Genomic DNA, 21,660 nt, shown 5'->3' on the forward strand with positions numbered 1-21,660 from the left:
AAAAACAAAATGTGTGTAACGTAAAAAGTAATCGCTGGCTTCTTCCGTCTGGTCTTTGTATCAAAGGTCATTTTCAAAACTAGACAGAAAACAGAGAAGGGAAGGCAAAAGGAGTCAACACACACACACACACACACACACACACACACACACACACACACACACACACACACACACACACACACACACACACACACACACACACACACACACACACACACACACACACACACACACACACACACACACACACACACACACACACACACAAACACACACACACACACATATTTTTTCTTCAGCCGTTTGTTCTTTAAGTTGTTTTCCATGTGACGCTGTTGTCCCAACGTCCATGTGTTGGTCCTTCACCAGAGCGGAGCGTCCATGTGTCAGCAGAATGTTATGACATGTGCTTCACTATTAACTCAGTGCTTGGATTTCAAGAGGGTCCGGCTGCAGACCGCCGCAGCTGTGGAGCTCCACTAGTTCCTACTTAATACATTAATCGTCCTAAAGCTCACAAACATGTACTTTCCTTTTTTTAAATTTTGGTCACTCTTGTTATTAGGAAATAAACCTGAAACAGGTGTAAAATTGAACATTTATTATGGAATTTCAGCTGCTCTAGTGAAAACTAGATATATAGATTTATATTAATCCATGTCCATGTTCATATTAATGAAGGAACCGGTCATAAAGTGCAGTGGTGTGTTTTTCTACAGGTTTTTTTTTTAGAACAATAGAGCCCCACATAGTCTTCACAGTCAATAGTTGATAGGAGGATTGACTTCTTATTAGTTTTGGTCCTTTTTTATTGACCAAACACAAAATTTGTTGACCAAAGACATCTAAAGTATCAGCCGCAGTCGAACAGTGTGAAGTGACATTTACAGAGCTCTATTTTAATCACCGCAGTTAAGTTCAGCAGCAGTAAACTATGAAACTGATGTGATGTGTTATTTAGGTGATGATGGTGAAACTGGAGAGCTGTCACGCACTCTCATTATGAAGTGTTGCTCGTGTGATTGGACACAAAAGTTGCGTTGCCGATAAAGTTCTTCTCAGTGACACAGAACATGATCAGGGTCACCAAACATTCAGCCTATTGCGGCAATGTGAGTTTTCACAACAGCTGCCTCACACGAAAACACACACTCAGAGTATCAAAATCTCACATTAGCAGCCATTACTAGGTTACCAAAAGTATATTTAGAATTGTTTGAAAAGTGGATGATAAACTAAGTGAGGACATTTTTTTTTTCTTCAGTGTCTTATCTTCTTGCTACGCACATCATTGAAAACCCACATCCTCTGTGACAAGGTTTTCATTATAGAGCCATGAACGTGTCTGCTGTAGTGTCAGAGGCCCACCCGCACACGCGCACACACACACACACACACACACACACACACACACACACACACACACACACACACACACACACACACACACACACACACACACACACACACACACACACACACACACACACACACACACACACACACACACACACACACACACACACTTCCTCTGCGCAGCAGTGCTGGGATCAGGAAGCACTGGAGAGCGGAGATACCTTCTTTCCCCAAAAGACTGGGGGTGTGGACAGTCAGAGGCTGTGTATTCATGTGACGTTCAGGTTGTTCAACATGGTGACAGCGCTGTCTAAGACTACATCAGTGCAGGTTTACTAAAACTCCGCCCTGAGTTTATTCTGTCTACCATTTTCTGTTTGTCTGAGCTCCGTTTCATATTCCTGTCATCGCCTCCACAATCTCTTTTTTCCTTTGGTATGCTGTTATATTTTAAGACTTTCATATGAGAATAATGTTGGTCTCCAATAACGGAAGCCCCGATGGCAAACTGTAAATAGGCCACCGCCAGGAAGAGCATGTGCACAGTTTGAGGTATCAATGTTGTTTTCAATCAATAGTCAGACTGAAGGACGAGAGCAAAACTGAAACGTAAGCTCATCTGCAGGGAGATTTCGGTCTCTGGGCCCTTTCCTCTCTCAGCCCGCACAAGCTCCTGTTACAGCTTTTGGGCAGGTATTCATGCTTTTATGTAACGGCAGAGCTGCTTTTAGATACGAGTCAGTCACTTGTGACCTGCACACGGAGGCTGTAGCAGAGTCTAACGTTTCATGCAGAAGTATTCTTTGATATTGTTCACCCAGGCCGAGATAATAATAGATACAAGCTACTCTTTTCCGCTGCATGAAAGGCAGTCTGACTGTCTGACATGAGGCTTTTATACAGCTCAGTTTAAGCATGCTGTGAAAATTCCTGAAAATTACGACGCAGCACGATATATGTATTTAAAAGTGAAAGTGTGGGCGTAGAGAGAACTAGGAGACAATAATGACCACCTTGGACACAGGGGGGGGTTATTCAGACTTTGAATTATGGTCGTCCAGGTTTGTGGTTGTGACTTAATGAGGCCAAATGTGTGAAGTACTCACTTTGTGCGCCTCTGAGGTTGTATCTGCTAGATACCCAGTCTGTGTATCTGTCAGAGGGTGCATCTCCCCACTGCTTCCCTCGTCCAAGTCACTATCCTCATCCTGCGTTGAGTCTCGCTTGTTGCCCAGGGTAACGCAGCAGGACACACTTTCCGTTTCAGTGACGCTGTCGTAATGATCCTCCTCGTCAATGGCGTCCTCGTTGGGGAACGCCTCCCCGTCTGCCGTGCACGACGGGCTGTCGATGCCACTGTCCCGGTTGGGAATCTTCCCGTTCTGCTCCGAAGAGTCCGGATTGTCCAGGAGCTCGTGGGAGGAGCCTTCCTCCCGCTCCACGTCGCCAAGGCAACCGATGCCGTGTGTGATGTCTTCCTCCACGCAGTCGTCCAGCGCGACATCGTCGGAGCCGTCGATGTGCATGGAAGCCAGACAGGAAAGTTCAGACACCTCGTGAGTCCGCTCGGAGTTGCAAAGTGCAGGTTTGTCCACAGTGGAGGAGGAATCTCCCGCGACCTTCACTGTTGAGTCCTGGCCGCAGGAGGAAGTGGTGTCGGTCACAGTGTCCATTCTTAGACACAGGTGAAGTTGGGTCCGTGGGAGCACCCCCAGGATGGGAACCCTAGGAAAAGAGAAAGACAAAGTCACACCAGCATAAAACAAAGAATCAGTATACTTTACTTCCCACTGGAAAAATACTGAGAAGATGAGAATTATTTAAGGTTTTATTAGGTTTTATCCTCAAGCAACAAAATTGTCTTTTCTACCTTCACACATACCAAAACCATTAAATAGCAAACAATGTTTCTGACAAACTAAGCGAACTTCTCCAGGATTTCTGATAAATTGTCCTCCTCACGGTGACTTACTTTGAATTCTCGAACCTCTCGATGAGCAGCCCCACCTTCTGGGCCTCTCTCTGTGGCTGCGCTCCCGGGCCAGGAGGCGCTAGGGTCGGCTTTGGTTTAGGTGGAGGAGGGGGTGCCGGCAAAGGCCTGGAGGGCGCTGGGGGGATCCTCTTCGGTTTCTTGTCTTGCCCAAGGGCGAGCAGGTGCGCGGGTTTAGGGGGAACTACAGATGCAGAAGTCCAGACAAGGCAAGAAGAGCAGGGCAAGAGAGACACACGAGAACAATCAGGTAATACATATAAATCCGAGTGAGAAAACCTCCATGGCTGAGTCGATGGTTAGAGTCCGTTTGTTTTTTCGTAAATGCTCAAGAAAAAAATGCTCCAAAGAGAAAAATATACAGCCCAAGAGAGAAACAAACGGTAGCGGTGCAGCGAGAGGCCAACTCTGAGCTTCAGCTTTCTGCCCACTTCCTTATTTCAGAACAGGATGCAGAGACCTGTACGCAAGACCACCGCGGTTTCAGTTAGTTTAAAAGAAGACACAGACAGAGAAATGACCGAGCTGAGTTACAAAATGCATGCAATGTGGACTCTACAGGCAATGTCATTGTTTAGTCTGTGCATTTGCATTTCTGGAAAACGTTTGCGTCTAAAAACCAGGAAATGATAGGTTACACTTCCTCCTTCTCTGTGGCCGACACTGTTAAATGACACAAAACAGGTATGATAGACTTTCCAACACAAACCAGGTGGTTGATAATAAGTCAGACTTTTGACCTCTGATTAAACGGAGAAATACTGTACAGAAATTCTCAAAGCTCATCTGAAATTACCAAAGGCTATGGATGTCTTTGAATAATTCATTTCATCTGATCAGCAACTGCAAAGAACAACAACAAGTGTATTTAACAGTTATATATAAATAAGAAGGATTATTTTTACTTTGAGAGTCATCCGAATAAATAATTATCAGTAACAATAACATTTTTTGTTAATCGACTAGCTGTTTAATCAATTCATTTTGTAGCATGAATACAGTGATATATATATATATATATATATAGATATAGTGTTTGTAGTGAAAATAATTGTCCTGGGATTTTTCGCAAACAAAGTTAACAAATCAACAGGGAGCAAAGGGATGTGCAAACATGCTTTAACTTTTTCTGTCGATATCATTTTTTCCATCAACCTTTTAAGGGACTCAGGAACTTTTATTACAGTATCTGCATTTTGACTAATGTACAATTTTTGTGCTGGCCCCCCAAAATGTCCTGCTCCCGAGTTATTACTTCCCTGCCAGTGTTCTGAGGGCGGCTCTCTCAGGATAAGAACACATTTGGAGAGGAAGTTCATCCTGTCAGGTGTGAAGTACTGTATGCATTAAAATGCATCGTCAGTATTAGAGCTAAGAAATACGGCAGCGCATTCTCTCCAGAGCAAACGCTTCCACACAGAATCACAGACTAGTTTGATTAGCATAAAAGTCTTGAGAGTCTTTGCCACGACACATGGAAGCTGCTCCTGAGGACTGTGCCGGCCCAACACAAAATGCTGATAATTTGGACCATTCTCACCACTGTGAATTGTTGTGAGCCCCTTGGATTTTGTTCAATACGGTGGCATGTTTCTCAGTAATTCCCTAACCATCGCAGAGGTTTATTATATCCAACATTCTTCAAACGGTGCCCAGACTCAAAAACCCTCGGGAGCCGCTGCCCTGCTTTCCACCAGCTGCTCTTGCGGAGGTGACCTACTGAGCGGTGAGTGACAGAGAGTGAGAGCAGCCAGCTGACACGTACCGTGTTCCGGAAGAGTGTCTGCCAGCGCAGAATAAATGACGGCTCAACGGCAGGGGTCTGATCGCGTTGCACCTTTCAATTACACTGACGGCACCAACGTCAAAACTGGCCTTGAAGGGGCCAACGCTGAGTCACAGTATTTTTACCTTGAGGTTTCTGTGCGGTCGGCGGCCGGGGTGAGGCGGAGGCAGGGGGCCGGGGCTTGATGGCAGGCCTGTCGTGACATGGTCTGGGGGTCGGACCTTTCGTAACCAGCTGTGGCGAACACAGGAAGTCCCCTGAGCCACACTGGTACTGCAGAGAGGAGGCAGGGAGGTCTGCAGAGGAGAGACGGGAAGGGAGACAATATCAGGTATTGATCAAAAATACTGCGATTCATTTAAACACACATGCACGACCCAGTGAAATCCTATCGCACCAATGTGCCGCCCGTGATAGAACTGTAGGTGGGTGACCTTGAGCCCAGGACGTCGCCCTCGGACAGAGAGCGGGGGGACGAGAGAGGGGAAGAGAACCTCCGCAGCATCGATCCTGACACCGGGCCTGAGGCAGCAGACAGAGGGCTGCGTATCGGTTCCCCTCACGCTCTCTGAGGCCTGCATCGGACTGAATCGAATCTTCTCTGGACGCTGTCTGTGAATAGCTTGTTTGTGTGAGAGAGAACTGTGTGTGTCCCTCGTTGGAACGTCTGATTCTGGTTTGATCCCTCTGCACAGATACGGGGCTGATTTTGTTTCAGTCGTTTTTGATTTATTTACAAATCAAAAATGAGCCTAGCAGGTTGTTTTTGGACCAAAACCAACCTGCTGGGCTCCTTTGTTTCTTACTAATGATGTGGGGGAAATAACAACACACGAAAACCATAACAAATATATAGCTTCATTATATTAAAGCAGGCTCAATATATTCCAAAAAAGGCTGGGCACTTATTTTAAAGAAACGTGACTTAAACTGGAGGATCAGTCGTTCTTAGTAGTCATCATCAGCTGCTGATTTAGTGAGATAGCAAGCGTTTATGCCAGCAGGAGGTTTTATTTATACTATGACCATGTTCATGGTAACGATGGAACAGTGTCATAACGTGTTTTTAACAGTTCCTGCACAACACTGGAGGTTTCTGTAACAGAGGATTTGATGGTTTAGTGGCCTTTTTTGGGGCTTTTGCTGACAATAGGAAAAATATTAGATTTCTAAACATCCTTTATGTTTAGAAATCTAATTTGGTGTTTCAAGCTGTGCTCCTTGCAGCGGAAGGAGAGCATTCTGGTGCATTCTGTAATGAGTCGTGTTCCACCATGTGGCACGCTGCAGGCTTTCCCACCATCGCTGCACCACGAAGGAACAAGAGCGGGCAGGGGGGGGAACAGATGACACAAATCCTACAGTAGGTAGGTTTTATATTCACTCGGACTGTCCTTGAGTTTGGTCCCTAGCAACAGAAGTATTTTTGCTTTGGGCTTTTGCTAAATACCGTCTCTGAATCAGAGATGACTCGTGGGCTGAGACGGAGGAAAACCTTGACCTGCGATCGAGTGAACAAGCAGGTCCCCTCAGCCAGACGACTGCCTGGTGAAGGACTCTGTGACCCATGACTGACTGCGGTCGTTCCTGGGAAAAACAAACAGCAGCGGAAGACGGACACATGGGGGCCGGTACCTATGGAAACGCAGCGTAGCCGTGGTTACCTGAGAGCCAGAACCTGGCCCTCATAGCAAACTTCCAAACTCCAAACAGGAACTTGACGACACAGCAGAGAGTGAAAGCGCTGACACCCACAGTTTTTTTATAATGACAATCTCTCAACCAAAATATAAAATATCACAACACCAACATTCAACAGTAACCAAGGAAAACACGGTGAAAAGATGAACGAGTAAATACCTTCAATCGTGTCACAGTCAAGCTGCCAATAAAAGCTGCTAGCGGAGCCTGGGATTATTCCGGGTAGAAAATATATTTTGAGAGGGAAGCTGGTTAATGAACGTTACCTCGCCTCCAACTGCTCAGGTTCACATATCCAAAGTCCACAGAACACGTACGCGGAAACAATCTCCCACACAAGCCGGCCAGTATCAAAACCAATCCTGCCCTCCCAGTTTACCAAAGTGCAAAACTGAAACTAACTTTTGTGGCAAACAAACACACACACACACACACACACACACACACACACACCCTACAGACTCCATCAAAGCTCAGTCGTGCTCTACACACACACGCATTGAACTCCTTTCCTGGGTGTGTGTGTGTGTGTGTGTGCAGGAGCTGCACCTGTCTCTGTTCACCTGCCAAACCTGATCGAAGCACCTCCTCCCGGGGGCCAAAGTGACATCACCGTGCGTCACCCTGGAGGCCCAGCGATCCCGAGGAAACCAAAACAACGTTGGAAGCTACGGGTCGGTCGGGGCTATTGTTGTAACGAGTCATTTCTCATGATGGCTTTTGTGAGAGCACACAGGAGAATAGTGAACGGAGCTCATTAATTTAATAAGGGAGAGATGAGCAGGACGATTTGACAGGAATTACACGTCCGAGGACATCGTCCGCGCCGCGCCTTCAAGACTGCGTGTCACTGCGACAATCTTCCCCTGCAGAAACCCTTTCAGCCAGAATCATTCACTATAATGTCCCTTCAATTAGTGACAGGCAACCCGACATCTCACCTGTTCCCTCGTGGCTGCGGTGTCACGCGCTCTTAGGAAGTAGAATAGAGCGAAGATGTCGGACTGTAACCTGAAAGACTGCATTACAGCGTATTTTTCTAGACATAGTGAATGGCTGCTGTGTGCCGGATACCTTCAGGTATGTGACGGGGACATTTTGGAGATTTAGTGACACTCTCACGCTCTCTCTTTCTGTCCAAGTTTAAGGCGAGAGGCCCCACCAAAGCTCCGGTGATGCTGTCGCAAGACCAAAACCTGAGGAATGTCTCAGTACTGCGTCTAACCATCACTCATCCATTCACTCTCTCAGATCCAACAACTTAAATTTATTACATATCCCACGCACCAATCAAAGACTTGTGGTGATGGAGGAATAATGTGCAACCTTCACCTTTAAGCTTTGCTGATTCTGTGGAATCGGTAGAGAACAAACAAACAGAAAAAGACACATCCGTTTAAACAGGCATTAACTAGTTTATGTGTACTGTTCTGTCTTTTTATGCACTTTGCTGTTTTCAGTGTGTTTTCTGTTTTTATATTTGTGTATAGAATTACTCTGTGTTTAACTTTATGGCCACATAAATCCCTTTGTGACTCTTGCAAGTGAAAAGCGCTATATAGATGAACTTTACTTACATTACTTATCTGTATATATATCTGTCTATACTGTTCTATTACATGTACATACTCTGCACTTTACTGCTTTTTGCACTTCTGGTTAGACGCCTCCTGCATTTCGTTGTCTCTGTACTTGTACGCTGCACAATGACAATAAAGTTGAATCTAATCTCTACATTATGAGGCTTATGGTGCATATAAATAAAATGGCTGATATCAGTTAAAAATTTTTGATAGTACTTTATCAATGCTGAAACAGTATGAACCACAGCAGCATCGATGTCCAATGCCCTGACAGATTAAATATAAGTTATACTGTGAGATGATTCTTCTAGTTCATTGACCAATATGTTCTTTAAACTCATTCATCAGAAACCTCAGGATTTTAGATCAGATCTCTGATCTGGTTCGGTCAAGTTCCCAGTCCTAGGGATGACCTCTTACATCTGTGAACACAGTCTGTGTTCATTATTCAACTTTCACTGCAGTATCTCATGTATCTAATAATATCAGCTGTTATTTCTTTTAAAAACTGATGAACGCCTCTGGACGCCTTTTGGAACAAACTGTTCATTTGTACATTTACTCAAGACACACACACACACACACACACACACACACACACACACACACACACACACACAATTGCACAAGCCTGTCTGTCTGTCAGTCACCGTCGGCCCTGAGGCGACCCCCTCAAAATCGTTTATTACCCATCATCCCCTGAGTACAGTCCTCTCGCCCCGGTGCTGTCTGAGAGACGGAGCATTCGGATTCAGCAGCGTGTCCCCAGCCAGGCAGCCAGTCAATCAGGTCTCCTCCCCACGAACCAACCCCTGGTGGGGCTGAGCTGACAACCCCGCTCCCATCACTTCCACCAACCCCCCACCAGGTCCCCACCAAGATGCAGCTGCACGACACTTTTTTCTGAGAATGACACCTCATTCCTCAGACACACTCAGGTTCTCCGCCTGCATTATACTCCGCTGCGCTCATTCTGCCCACGTCCATGTCTCTGTTTTACTCTCTACCTGCTCAGAACCACATTGATCTGTTTTTATTCAGTCTGTCACCCCGAACGACTGAGTCAAATAGTCTCGTCTAAAGGCTCTCTCAGACGCACACACACGCACACACACACACACACACACACACACACACACACACACACACACACACACACACACACACACACACACACACACACACACACACACACACACACACACACACACACACACACACACACACACACACACACACACACACGCACACACACACACACGCACACACGCACACACGCACACACACACGCACACACACACACACACACGGGGCATGCCTTAATGCTCGCTTTCTACGAGATAAAAGAAAACCATAAGCAAATTATGGTGAAGAGCAGAGACAGCTAAATTAAAACAGTGGAGATGAAAGTGGAGAGATCGGCTGCCAACTATGGGTCCACATCTACTTGTTCTGTCCTCACCATGTCTTTACCCTCGCTAAGCAGCAGGAGACAGTAATGAGGGCTCTGACCTTGATCTGCTTTTCAATAATCACCCCGACAGAAGAAAAGAAATCTACAGAGAGTAAACAAAAGACCTGAGTGCATATGTTTGAGAGTGAATACTTGGGGACTCACAGTTGTGACAGAGGCTGTGCAGTTACTTTGGACAAAGTCTGACAGTAATATTGAGTGTATGGGACATACAAAGCATTCAGTCGCAGAGGAGAGAAGTGGGCTGCGCCGATCGGTGGTTTGAGAAGCGTCTGTGGACGTTTTGTCACCATAAAAACTGATGACGGTTGGAATCCATCACAACTGACAAGAATTGAGCCTGAATGCAGAAGCTGAGCTCAGCGAAGGACAAATCCACAAACCTTTCACCACCGGCCATCACGCCTGCAGGGGCTGGGACTTTGACACTTTAAGATAGGGCTGCAGCTCGCGGTTACTTTCATTATTGATTCATCTGACAATTCATTTTTCACACAATCTTTTCTCTCTATAAAATGCCAGAAAATAGTGAAAAATGGGCCTTTTAATTTCTCACAGTCCCAGTGTCTTGTTTTGTGTAACCACTAGTCTGAAATGATATTCCATTCAGTTTTTACTATCATGTGTCAAAGAAAATGACCAAATGATCATTTTTGAGAAACTAGCAACAGAAAATATTTGACTTTTTTTTTTATTAAAACGTGGAAATGAAACAATTGTTGATTAAATAGTTGATAAATTGAATCATTGCAGTTCTACTTAAAAAAAAAAAATGAAATAAGAGAATGGGTGGAGAATCACTAAGAGGATATATCTCACAAACACGTAGTGAGAAAGGAAATAGAACCGAGAGAGGAAACATTGGTGTCAGTGCAACAACAGCTGCTCGGGGATCTACAGCAGCACAGATCCTCAATCTTTCAAAATCAGCAGATTTGCCTCATAGAGTAACACACACGCGTCGCACACACACACACACACACACACACACACACACACACACACACACACACACACACACAATCACAAAGATCAACAGCTATGCAATCACGTACCCTAGCATCTGGCCCCAGATTACAAATCTATATTCATCTATTTCTCTTCATACTCAGTTATCATAAACAGACACTTTCTCCATTAGTCCGGAGACGTCTGTGGGAAATAAGTATTGTGTTGTTTAAGATTTTGTGGTGCCTCAAGTTTCACTGGCCTCCCAGGAGCTCTGGAGATTGTTAGGTCTCCCCCGTAAATCAGGCCAGTGGGCACAGCAGGCTCACTGACATGTCTCCCAAACTAACTAGAAGGATTTCAACAGCTCCCACAGATTAGCACCGTGCGATTTTGTGGGGATGAGACGAGGCAGAGACGGAGAGGCTGAAAGAGGATGAGGAGGCAGTAGAGGGCTGGCAAGTGATGAAGAAGGCCGTAGCCTATACTCTTGTGGAATCGGAAAAAATGGCAGAAAACAAATGATGACTGAATAAAAAAAAATCTATTCAATTCAATTCAAATAAGTGAGGACAAATTGGGGGGATGGATAAAGTACAGTATAATAGCAAGCAGGAAGAAAGACAGTGGTGATAAAAGTGATAAGTTGTATTTGCAATCAACTGTGGTCAAGGCTGTAAAAAAATACAGTGTGGAAAAAAATAGACCCATCTGCTTTCAGTTCCTCTAATAATCCACTGTAACTGTCCACAAGTGGAGAAAGCTCAACACAAAAAATCCTGAGGAGTTCATATCGGAGTGACGTCATTTTTCTAGTGCCCCGAATAAATGGAGTTCCTTCGAGGAAGAGTCTCCCTCGGTGCGCCCTGAGAAACCAGGGAAGAGGCTGTCGCCATGGCAACACTGCTGATCTATATTTCTAATATAGTGGGTATAGGTCATGACGAACCGTCAGCACGCCCACAGCTCAGACAGAAGTGGACTGTAAAGTGTCACGTGTTATAAGAAATTCATAAATCAGGAAGCGTTCGATGAGCATCCGGTGCTCAGTCATAGGCAGTGAAGGCAACACACACACACACACACACACACACACACACCCACACACACACACACAAACACACACACACACACACACAATGCATGTGCAATGAAGACATGGGTCAAAGAGCAGACTTTATTCCCCAGACGCTGCTGTGGACAGAAGAGGAGCTGTGGGTGAGGGATGACACAGTCGCCGACCTTTTTCCTGCAGCATGACTCAAAGCCTCGCAGTTTGGCTGCCAACTCCACAGATACAGAGTAGGTCATCGAATGGGAACAACCATGGGTTTACAGTAAGTGGCACAATGATGCGAAGACATAAGGGGATGATTACAATTTCACGTTTATCACGCAAACACGTGACTCCCTGCACATTAACAAGTGGCCCCCTCAAATTCAGAGCCTTCCCCCACAGCAGGACGTCTTTATGAGGCACAGTGCTGAGAGGTGAGCCTCTGTTTGTCTGGGTGCAGTGCAGCACAGTAGCCCAGAGCATTACAGTAAAGGAGGGCGGCCAAAGATTGGCAATTAGGGCAAACACACACAGAAGAACAAGGCGGTTTTAGAAAGCAGCCAGTGGAGATAACTGCCCGACTGTCCCAGAAACTACTGAAGCTTACTGCGGCCGCTCTCAATGGAAGGCTTTCACTGTGTCACCCAACTGGAAGATCTGCACAACAATCCGGCCAAAAAAGCAGAGCAGGATCCCGTCTTTTTTCCCCTCGGCCCATTTTTCCTATACACTAACACACCTTCACGGGCAGTATATTAAAAAAAATACATTTTCTAACTGCCGGTGCTGGAAAAATACTCCAGCTCTTTCCATTCCCGGCGGGGGTGGGGGAGGTCTTGACAAACACAGGTCGACTCCATGAGTCATGAGCCCCCAAAGCCTGAAATAGCATTTTCAAAACAAATTTCAATCATTCCCCCTTCCCTAAAGAAGGCATGTTGTCATGCAGATTATGCAGTTTAATATTCTGGATCCAGGCTTGATCACTCTTTGTGCTGACGAAGCGTCCCTGACGTGTGAATGCATTGATTATTTTGTCATATATTGTTTGGTGGGATTAACCAATCACTGTGGTGGACACGACCAGTTAAAAACTGATCATGTGGTTGGCTGCTTGATTGATTAACTGCTCTCTGATCGATGACTTAGACGTTACCGCATGTTAAATACAGTGTCCCCCATGGAGACACACGCATACATGAACAGCAACACGTGCGTATGCGTACACATGTAAACATGCACATGCATACATTGTTCTGTTGCTGAGCTCGGCCGCTTAACTGTACAGAAACTAATTTGCCGTGCAGACCACAGAATAACTTAACTCGCGTCAACATTGTGACCATTACACTGTGATCTGCTAACATATTCGCAGTGTGTTCCTGCTGGGACCGCAGAAAGGGACATTCCGCAGCTACCGGAAACGCTGCCGACCAAATCGTTCCCTTCCCCAAATAAAACGCGAACCCGCGCGGAGAAAACATTTCACGGGCAAACCAAAACACATCTCCCAACGGCCACAGAATTACACCTCTGGGAAACCCCAGTCTCGCCCAGCGGAGCAGAGCGCGGATGGAAGTGGTGTATGCGGTGCGTGTCCACGGAATTGGGCTTTGCCAGAGTACTAATGGACGTGTTAGCTGGCGAAGAGGCGTTTATGATCAGAACTAGGAGAGGTTCCCAGTCGAAATTTAATACTAAACATGATCTTTTTTATGTCTATTGTCTGACATTTTATAGATTAAATAGTCGATCGATGAGGGTGAAAATTAAATGTTAAATTACTCAATGATGGAGATTACTGTTAGTCGCAGCCCTGATCTAAATATTGTCAATAATTGGTGGAGGAAATCACGTACATTATCAGACCAACAGTGACCCAAAGGTAGTGTACAGTATCTCATTGAGAATGTTTTTAAAAAACAGAAAGAACAAACCCCAGCTGATAATCAGTTTTGATCATGAACGTTTAGCATTTTTGTGCTGATACTCAATGTACACACATAGGAGACATATTATGTACTAGTATATATTCTACTAAGTATTGTATTTTTCGTGAATTTTCCCTAAAGGATATATTGAACTTTTTTCTATTCCTGCTCTAAAATCCCATTGTGCTTTTCACAAAAAAACTCTTTCCAAAGTTTCGGCCCACCACTGGGCCTCCACTCTGTGTGCTCTGTGTGGTAGCACTGGGTGAGGTGCCGCACCACCCTGCATCTGTTCCAGGCAGGATGGATGTCAGCATGCGGAGGGGAGTGTCTCTGAGGCTGCTGACAGTCAAAGGGTCCCAGAGCGGGACAGCCCAGCCCAGCACAGGTCAACGCGTTGCCCCTTCCAGTCCAGTCCAGCAGAGAGCGTGTGTGTGGATGAAAGGGGCTGGGTTGATGAAAACGAAGGGTTGAGGATGAGGAGGAGCGGAGGGACAAACGCAGCGTCTCCTCCCTGTCACTGCTCCTCCGTGCTGATACACACTGGACTCTGACCAACATACACACAGAGACAAAAAGGTCACTGTGCACCAAACACGGACGCTTCTGCTTTGACGTCAGAATCGTTTTCAAAAATGCCACTTGGCGCTTGGATGGCAGCGTCAGCGTTGGGAGCTGGTCTGAGGCGAGCAGCTCCCGTCAGTCTGTCGAAACTCACGGACAAAGTGTCTGACACTAGCTCACTGGGCTGCAGTTTCTCGGATGAGTCACTCAACTTTGAAAACTGAGAACACTTTCAGACGCCAGCGAGGGAGAGGCCTAAATTAACATTCAATGCTAGAAGGGTCTTGAATGGAAAGTTAAATCACTGAAACCTTTTAAGCTGAGGTTTGTGGAGGATGGAATTAGCTAAGACAAGAGAGCAAGAAGCCAGGAACGAACACACACACACACACACACACACACACACACACACACACACACACACACACACACACACACACACACACACACACACACACACACACACACACACACACACACACACACACACACACACACACACACACACACACACACACACACACACACACACACACACACACAGTACAAGGGAAGGCCTGTTATAGGGGCCAGGTGTACACTAGACAGACTAATAAAGAATAAAGGCTCCTATTTCCTCTCTAATGGCTCCAGTATTTTTCCCTTTACTGCGCCGCACTGCAGCGCTCGCAGCCACGTTCGTGCACCCACCCGGGAGACAACAGCGCTGCCGGGGTCGGCCTCTTATACATCTTTACAGTCAAATACAGGAAGCCAGTCTCACTTTCCTCACGTGTAGAAGAGACGCAGGAGGGATGCTGCTGCCCCTCTGCTGATGCAAATAGATTTCAGAGCTTCAGTATCTGTGCTGAGGAGATTATAGCACAGTCACAATAAACTGTTTGATTTAATCTGTCCGACCCTCCCACTTTATATCAGTTTACAGTTAACAGATTTTCTCATTCGGGAATAAAATCACTACAATCCCATTATGTACTTCCTGATGTGCAAGTCATGTGAACACAAAACAACTAAGGACTCCATGTACGTAACATACTAGCGGATCCAAGGAGGCTACAATTAAATATTGTTTTCATTATCAATTAATCTGCTTAATGTGCATGCGATTAATCTGCTTTACGTGCATCTCCCATGCACGCACGATTTATTTGGGTGTGCACGGTTTGACAATCCACTCCCTTTTTTTGCAGACTACCACGTGACCCGTGGGAGTCTCTGTAAACTGCAGGGTATGTGGCAAGTAGGATTTCTTTCGCTTTGCACATCGGAGAAGTTCACAAGGAAAAGCAGGAAATATAGATGACAACTTTGCGTGAATGTTGCCGTGTCCGTTATCTCTTATCACGTTTGTCTGTGGTCTTATGAAAAGCTGCACAACAATGAATGAAATGCACCGTATGTTGGGATCATTTACACTTATTCTACTCTCCACCCGGCTCGTAACTGGCTGTTATATCGTCTTTCACATGTCGGCTAAATCATAGCCCTTGCTGAATTTCTATAGAATTCTATGGAATCGCCTGCAGCGGACGGCTCCGTCATCTGTTACCTGTGGTACCTGCAACAGCTTGTCTCTGAAGGGGGTCTGGAGGACTTGGCGAGGATTGATCAAAGAGCGCCCAATTAGAGGGCCGCTGTTATGTCTGTCACATGGCAACTATTGGTCAACGTCAGCGATGTACAGAAACAGCCCCGGGCCAGAGCTGTTTCTGTACATCCCTGGGGTCATTCATCGCAACATTTGTAATTTTTTTTCTTTTCTAGCATGCTGCAAAGATCCAGTTGGCTTGATATCAGTAAATACTACAAGAAGTAACACATTAAAGTCATATTCTTCCTTTCCTTTTTCTTTTCCACATTTTCTTCTGGCAAGAAACATCAGCCAGGGTTTGTGAGCTCCAAAAACTGGGAGATCAGTAAGAACAGCTTACTGTCCTGAAATTTACCATTTATGGTCGTTCTCCAGTTACTGCAAGCAGCTTCGTGTGCACACAGGTACTGACTTTCCACTTTACGAGGGGACGGTTAAGTTCCCCCCCTGATGTGAACATGGCAGGAAAGGATTTTCCAGTCAAACATCCCTAAAGGAAAGTATATTTAAAAAAACCAAAACAGTGGCCCACATGAATGAATACATGCAAACAAGCACATAAAAACACATGCACACACGAACTGTACATGCACTCACACTCTGCCCTGGAGCACATAACCAATAAATATCCTGTTACTGGCCACTGGAAGCCTTCACTCACCCTCTCCAGAGCAGTGGGACGCAACTACAAAGACAGTTTCAGCATTAAAACCGAAACCGTGTGAGCTTTTGAAGTGAGCAGTGGTTTTAAGACGGTAGACAACAATCAGATGCCAACGGGCTCTCCCCCTGACGAGGGTCAGATTAAAGGCCGTTCCGTCGTCACTGGGATTGAGTTTGGCAGGAGGGGTTGCGTTGTTTTCCGAGCGTGCGTTTGAGTGTGATTTTTTTTTCACTTCTCTTCCTGTCTGATGCCAAAGTCTCGTACAAAAGACAACACGCATGCTTCAGTGGAGACGAGAGAGCTCCTAACACTTTCCGACTGGCTGCACAGGCCAAATGGAGAAGTAAAGGACACACGCACGGCGGGCGTATGCACGCAGAGACGCAAGGGCACGCACGACGCGCGAAAACAAAAATTCTTGTGTTTTCTTCATGTCCAACCTGAAGCATGTCAGCGAAAGTTCAAACTGGAAGTGTAACGCCAGAAAGCAACTGTGCAAGTCAGATGAGCCCACCTACAATATGCTCTATCAATTCCGGTGATGGTATTGGCGGCAATGCCAGCTGATAGCGTCTTCATCTGATCACTTGACATTTCTTTTTGCTTAGCGATTTCTGTAATTATCGTGCCAACGCCACAGGAAAGTGGAGGAAGACCCCAGGTGCCCTGGGAGAAGAGGAAGTAGTGGGTATAATTACCACTGTGATGGAGCACAGTAATCAGGATGACTGTTTAACGTGGTATTTGCATGGGCGTGTGTGTGTGTCTTTCTCCTTGTGTGTGGCTCGATCAGTATCACCACAAGTTCTCCAGCATCTCTGACCAATATGCAGCACTTCCTTCCCCTTTTTGAGGCAAAACCACAAGCTTGGCTTTGATGAGTTTACACGGTATCTGCACGAGGTGGACAAAAGATGGAAAAGACTTTTTAAGGAAGTTTAGCCATGCAGGGACACGGATGTAAATCATCAGAACTCACGGCTGCCATAGCGCATGGCTGTTTGCACATAACAGACCCACCCCTGTATTAAATAGTTGTGGACACTGTGGGCTGAATACATCCTTTCCTTTGGTTTCCTCTAAAAAAGAAAACCTGCCCAGATGTAGGAAAAAGGGTGAATCATGACTCACGTTTTTTTTTCCACTGCCCAAGGGGTTCTAGGAGTTTGCCTTTCACACAAGGTTACTGTGTGAGTCTTTGTGCATCGGCCTTGGGCGCAGGCAGTTTTTACCATAAACGCCAGCTTACCGAATTCGTGGCTTGACAAACTGTTTTTGTTGAGACTGTGGTGCAGAGGTGCTGATTGTGTTCATTTTACACTTTTGACTAAGGACCGCCATTGTTCTTCTCCTGCTGACCGAGATGTCTGTTTTGTAAAGCGTGCAATGATTATACATGCATAAATATTTTTATGCCTTTTTTTTATTTTTGTCACTGACAATTTGGTGCGTTTTCATGTCAGGTGCTCATGTTTCCACGACTTCCTCCATCCGTTGCTTCTGTAAAACGATCCTACTTCAAGGACAACAAGATTAGGAAAACCAGCAGCAGCAGAGATTTGGATATTCAGGGGTCATGATGAAATTACACTTAAAATAAATCCTTCTAATGGACATGATTCGCTTGATATATAAGAAGCCCACACAAATTCTACACCAGGCTAAGAGGATCCAATCACTCTGTCTCCCTGCGATGTAAGCATCTGTACAGCTGCACGACGCTGGCGTCGAACTACAGTGTATATGTCAGACAGCCCCCCCCCCCCATTGATCTGGGTCAAAAGGTCGTTGATTAGACCGAGTCTCTAGGCAATGCCACAGTGTCTGCCACACACTCAGCGTCAGCTCAGCTCACACAGCTGCTGCTGGTCGTCATGGAAACACTCCGACTCCCAGCTCCTTAAGACAACTCCCTAGTCAGCTAAATTATAGTGTGCCAAAAACCCCCAAAAAATCAAGAGACTGAACACAAACATTAACATATCAGCAGCGAGTAGCTGACAGACTACACCACTGCAATCTGTGCAATCAGTTCAGATTTGAATCATCTTTGAAATCGGTGTCGCGCTGCCGTGCGATGACATCATTGAACGGGTAGTGGTCCTCACTGTGCCACGCATGTGACGACTGGAAGTTGTACGACTGTCGGTGTAAAAATAGTCTGACTTTTATCGGAAAGACACCTCAGGGGCAATGAACCGAAAAAACATTGGCACCGTTCGCTTCTTACTACATCACTCACCACACATCACTTGTTCGAGGAGCCAGGGGGGCTCAGCTCTCACTCCTAATTACACACTGTGCTATAGATGAAAGAGAAAACCAAACAAACGAGGACCAAAACACAAGGAACGCCACGAGAGATTCCCTGAAAACCCGTCGCAGGGGATCCAAGAACCAAGGCAGCGGAAAATTACCCCCGATGTTCGTCCTAAATAAAACATGCAGACCGGCATTTATATTTCAGAGGGCAGCGAGAATTAGCCCACATTCAGCAGACAGCTGCAAGCACACACACACACACACACACACACACACACACACAGACACACACACACACACACACACACACACACACACACAGACACACACACACACACACACACACACACACACACACACACACACACAGACACACACACACACACACACACACACACACACACACACACACACACACACACACACACACACACACACACACACACCAAAACACAACCCATGCAGGTTAGGTTTGGAGAAGAACATGTATATTTTGTAGAGCAGCAGCACACACTCGTTCTATTACATAGAAACCAAAAGCAGGATCTATATTCAAAGCACAAGTCTGCACATGTTCATTCAAACATAAATACACACATAAACCCAACTACAGTAAGACGACGAAGAGCCACGAGTAACTCACCAGCTAAACTCAGTTTGCCATCTGCCTTCTGGGTTGTCTGATTTCACTCTCTGTCTGAAATCTGTGTAGCTCCTTTCGTCTCTTGCTGTGCGTCACAAACACAGAAGCCCCCCCCCAAAAAACAAACCCCAGAGTCCGATCGAGTTCAGCACCGAGCCACGAGGAGGCTGTGTGAGGAGCCTGGATGTTTTATTAGTGCTCTCAGGGAGGCGGCATGAGCCTGCTACTGCTGTTACTACTCCTCTTCCCTCATTGAGTCTCCCTAACCACCACGCTGCTTCTCTCTCCCTCCCTCCCTCTCTCTCTCCTCCCTTCCTCCTCCGGTTCCTCCTCCCCTTCACCCTCTACACTGTCCCTGCCTCCCCTTTCCCGACAAAGTCCTCCTGTTCTGCCCTCTGCCTGTCCTGATCCCCACACCATTCAGAGGAGCAGAGTTAACAATGCCGCCGCCGTCGCCGCTCTGAAAAGGACCCAGGAGCAGTTCTCAGCCGGCAATAATGCCTCCCAACTGTCACCATGGAAACTAATGACGGGCCCGGCCTGGCGGCAGGAGGAGGGAGGCAGGAGGGGGAGCAAAGGGGTAGATGGAGAGGGAGGGGAGAGTTAAGTGAGGAGGAGATGAGTGGAGAGAATGAGAGAGGAAAAGAAGTGGCTATATGAAAAATGGGGGAAGTGTGTGTAAGTATCAGTGGGTGTGTGTGTGTGTGTGTGTGTGCTCACACAGTGGTTACATGAGTCTGTGTGTGAGGGGTGAAGAGGAGGGAAGGTTTTGGACGAAATCCTTCAGGTAATTGTTGGAAACATGCTCGGAGTTTTTCTTCTGCTGAACTTGCAACTTGTTATCCTCATCATTAACTTACCAAAAGGTGGCAAAACATTGAGCCATTTCTTTCAAATTACAGTTTTTTGTAAAAAACAAAACAAAACAAGGACAATTCATTTTAAATGATAGTAAAAACAAAACTCTTAAGAACATGAAACTTGGAGATGATTCAATCTTTCTTGTCGCCAAAAATATCATTCAATCGATCAACAACACTCTTGTGGAATATTGTTGATGTCTATCGACCAATTCATCAATCAAATAAAGATTACAGAGGTTCTGGAGATAACAGAGAAAAGCAGAACATCCTTGCATTTGACAAGCTCCAACAAATAACTCAAACAATTGATCCACTCAAAATGATTGTCAAATTGTATTGGAGTCCCTCAAAATGATTTGTGTTTCTGATATATAAACAATGAATGTTGCTTTATCCCTCGGGGAGAATGTTTACCACAAGTCTCTGGGGAGAACATCCGTGTGCGACTTCCCCCCACAGACACAGGGATCACAAAAGCTGCCAGGGTGACGCGCCCAAGCTGCTCCAGCCCTCTTCATATGCACATATAATTACAACCAACCCCCCCCCTTCTCCATATCTCACTGTGTTCCCCCCTCTCCCCACTCAACGGTCGGGGTGACATCGGCCTGAAAGACGGAGGTGACGTTGCCCGACGCCGGCTGTGAACCTGCAGCGAATGCCCCCGATAACCATGGAAACACTGCTGGAATATCCCCTGTTCCAAAATGATAACAGGGCTTTAGGAGCTGGGTGTGAGGAGGAGAGCCGAAGAGAGACAGGCAGAATGTAAAGAGGGGGATGGGAGGCTGTGTTCGATTTAGATTCAGGAAACGCAGGAGCTCTAAAATCTGAGAGTGGGTTAAAATGGGCCCTGATTGATCCTGTTGTCCTCCTGTTGGAACCGCGGCGATAACTACATCCTCTTGTGTGAACCCCCTCACCTCCAGCAGCTTATTATATGGGCCATCTCTTGCTGGGCGATTGAAATTCTCGACACAGTGAATTATGCATCACACCGGACGGGGGGGGGGGGAGAGACAGGTGCTGCTCTCCACGGCAATAAAGCCGGCTGCTCGATCCAGCAGAGCTGCCGAGGTGAAATACTCTCACATGAGGGGAAGACGAGATAGGGAATCGGTCTGCGGCCGCCTGGGGGGCGATCCGAATATGGGGAAAAACCCATTTCACATAAGAATAGAGCCGTGCCTTTGTGGGCTTATCTAATGAGGCGTGGTGCTCGTGCCCCCTCTTTACACCAAAGA

General features: G+C 46.1%; 1 protein-coding gene across 2 annotated transcripts in view; it reads right to left on the reverse strand.

Annotated features, from left to right (window-relative positions):
- fgd (faciogenital dysplasia) overlaps positions 1-21,660 on the reverse strand; it is a 48,995-nt gene that overhangs the window by 13,314 nt on the left and 14,021 nt on the right. Inside the window, exons 1-4 of one of the 2 annotated variants that reach the window (XM_047331000.1) lie at positions 5,533-5,731; positions 5,261-5,431; positions 3,332-3,533; positions 2,466-3,084 (exon numbers count right to left, since the gene is read on the reverse strand). In XM_047331000.1, coding sequence (XP_047186956.1) covers positions 2,466-3,084; positions 3,332-3,533; positions 5,261-5,431; positions 5,533-5,716 — 1,176 coding nt within the window. In that variant the 5' untranslated portion in view covers positions 5,717-5,731. Of the gene's footprint in view, positions 1-2,465; positions 3,085-3,331; positions 3,534-5,260; positions 5,432-5,532; positions 5,732-21,660 lie in introns of those variants that run through there. The other variant, XM_035644996.2, reaches the window with a different exon arrangement.

This window comes from Scophthalmus maximus, chromosome 3, assembly GCF_022379125.1.
Source record: "Scophthalmus maximus strain ysfricsl-2021 chromosome 3, ASM2237912v1, whole genome shotgun sequence".
In the NCBI taxonomy this organism is placed as follows: domain Eukaryota; kingdom Metazoa; phylum Chordata; class Actinopteri; order Pleuronectiformes; family Scophthalmidae; genus Scophthalmus; species Scophthalmus maximus.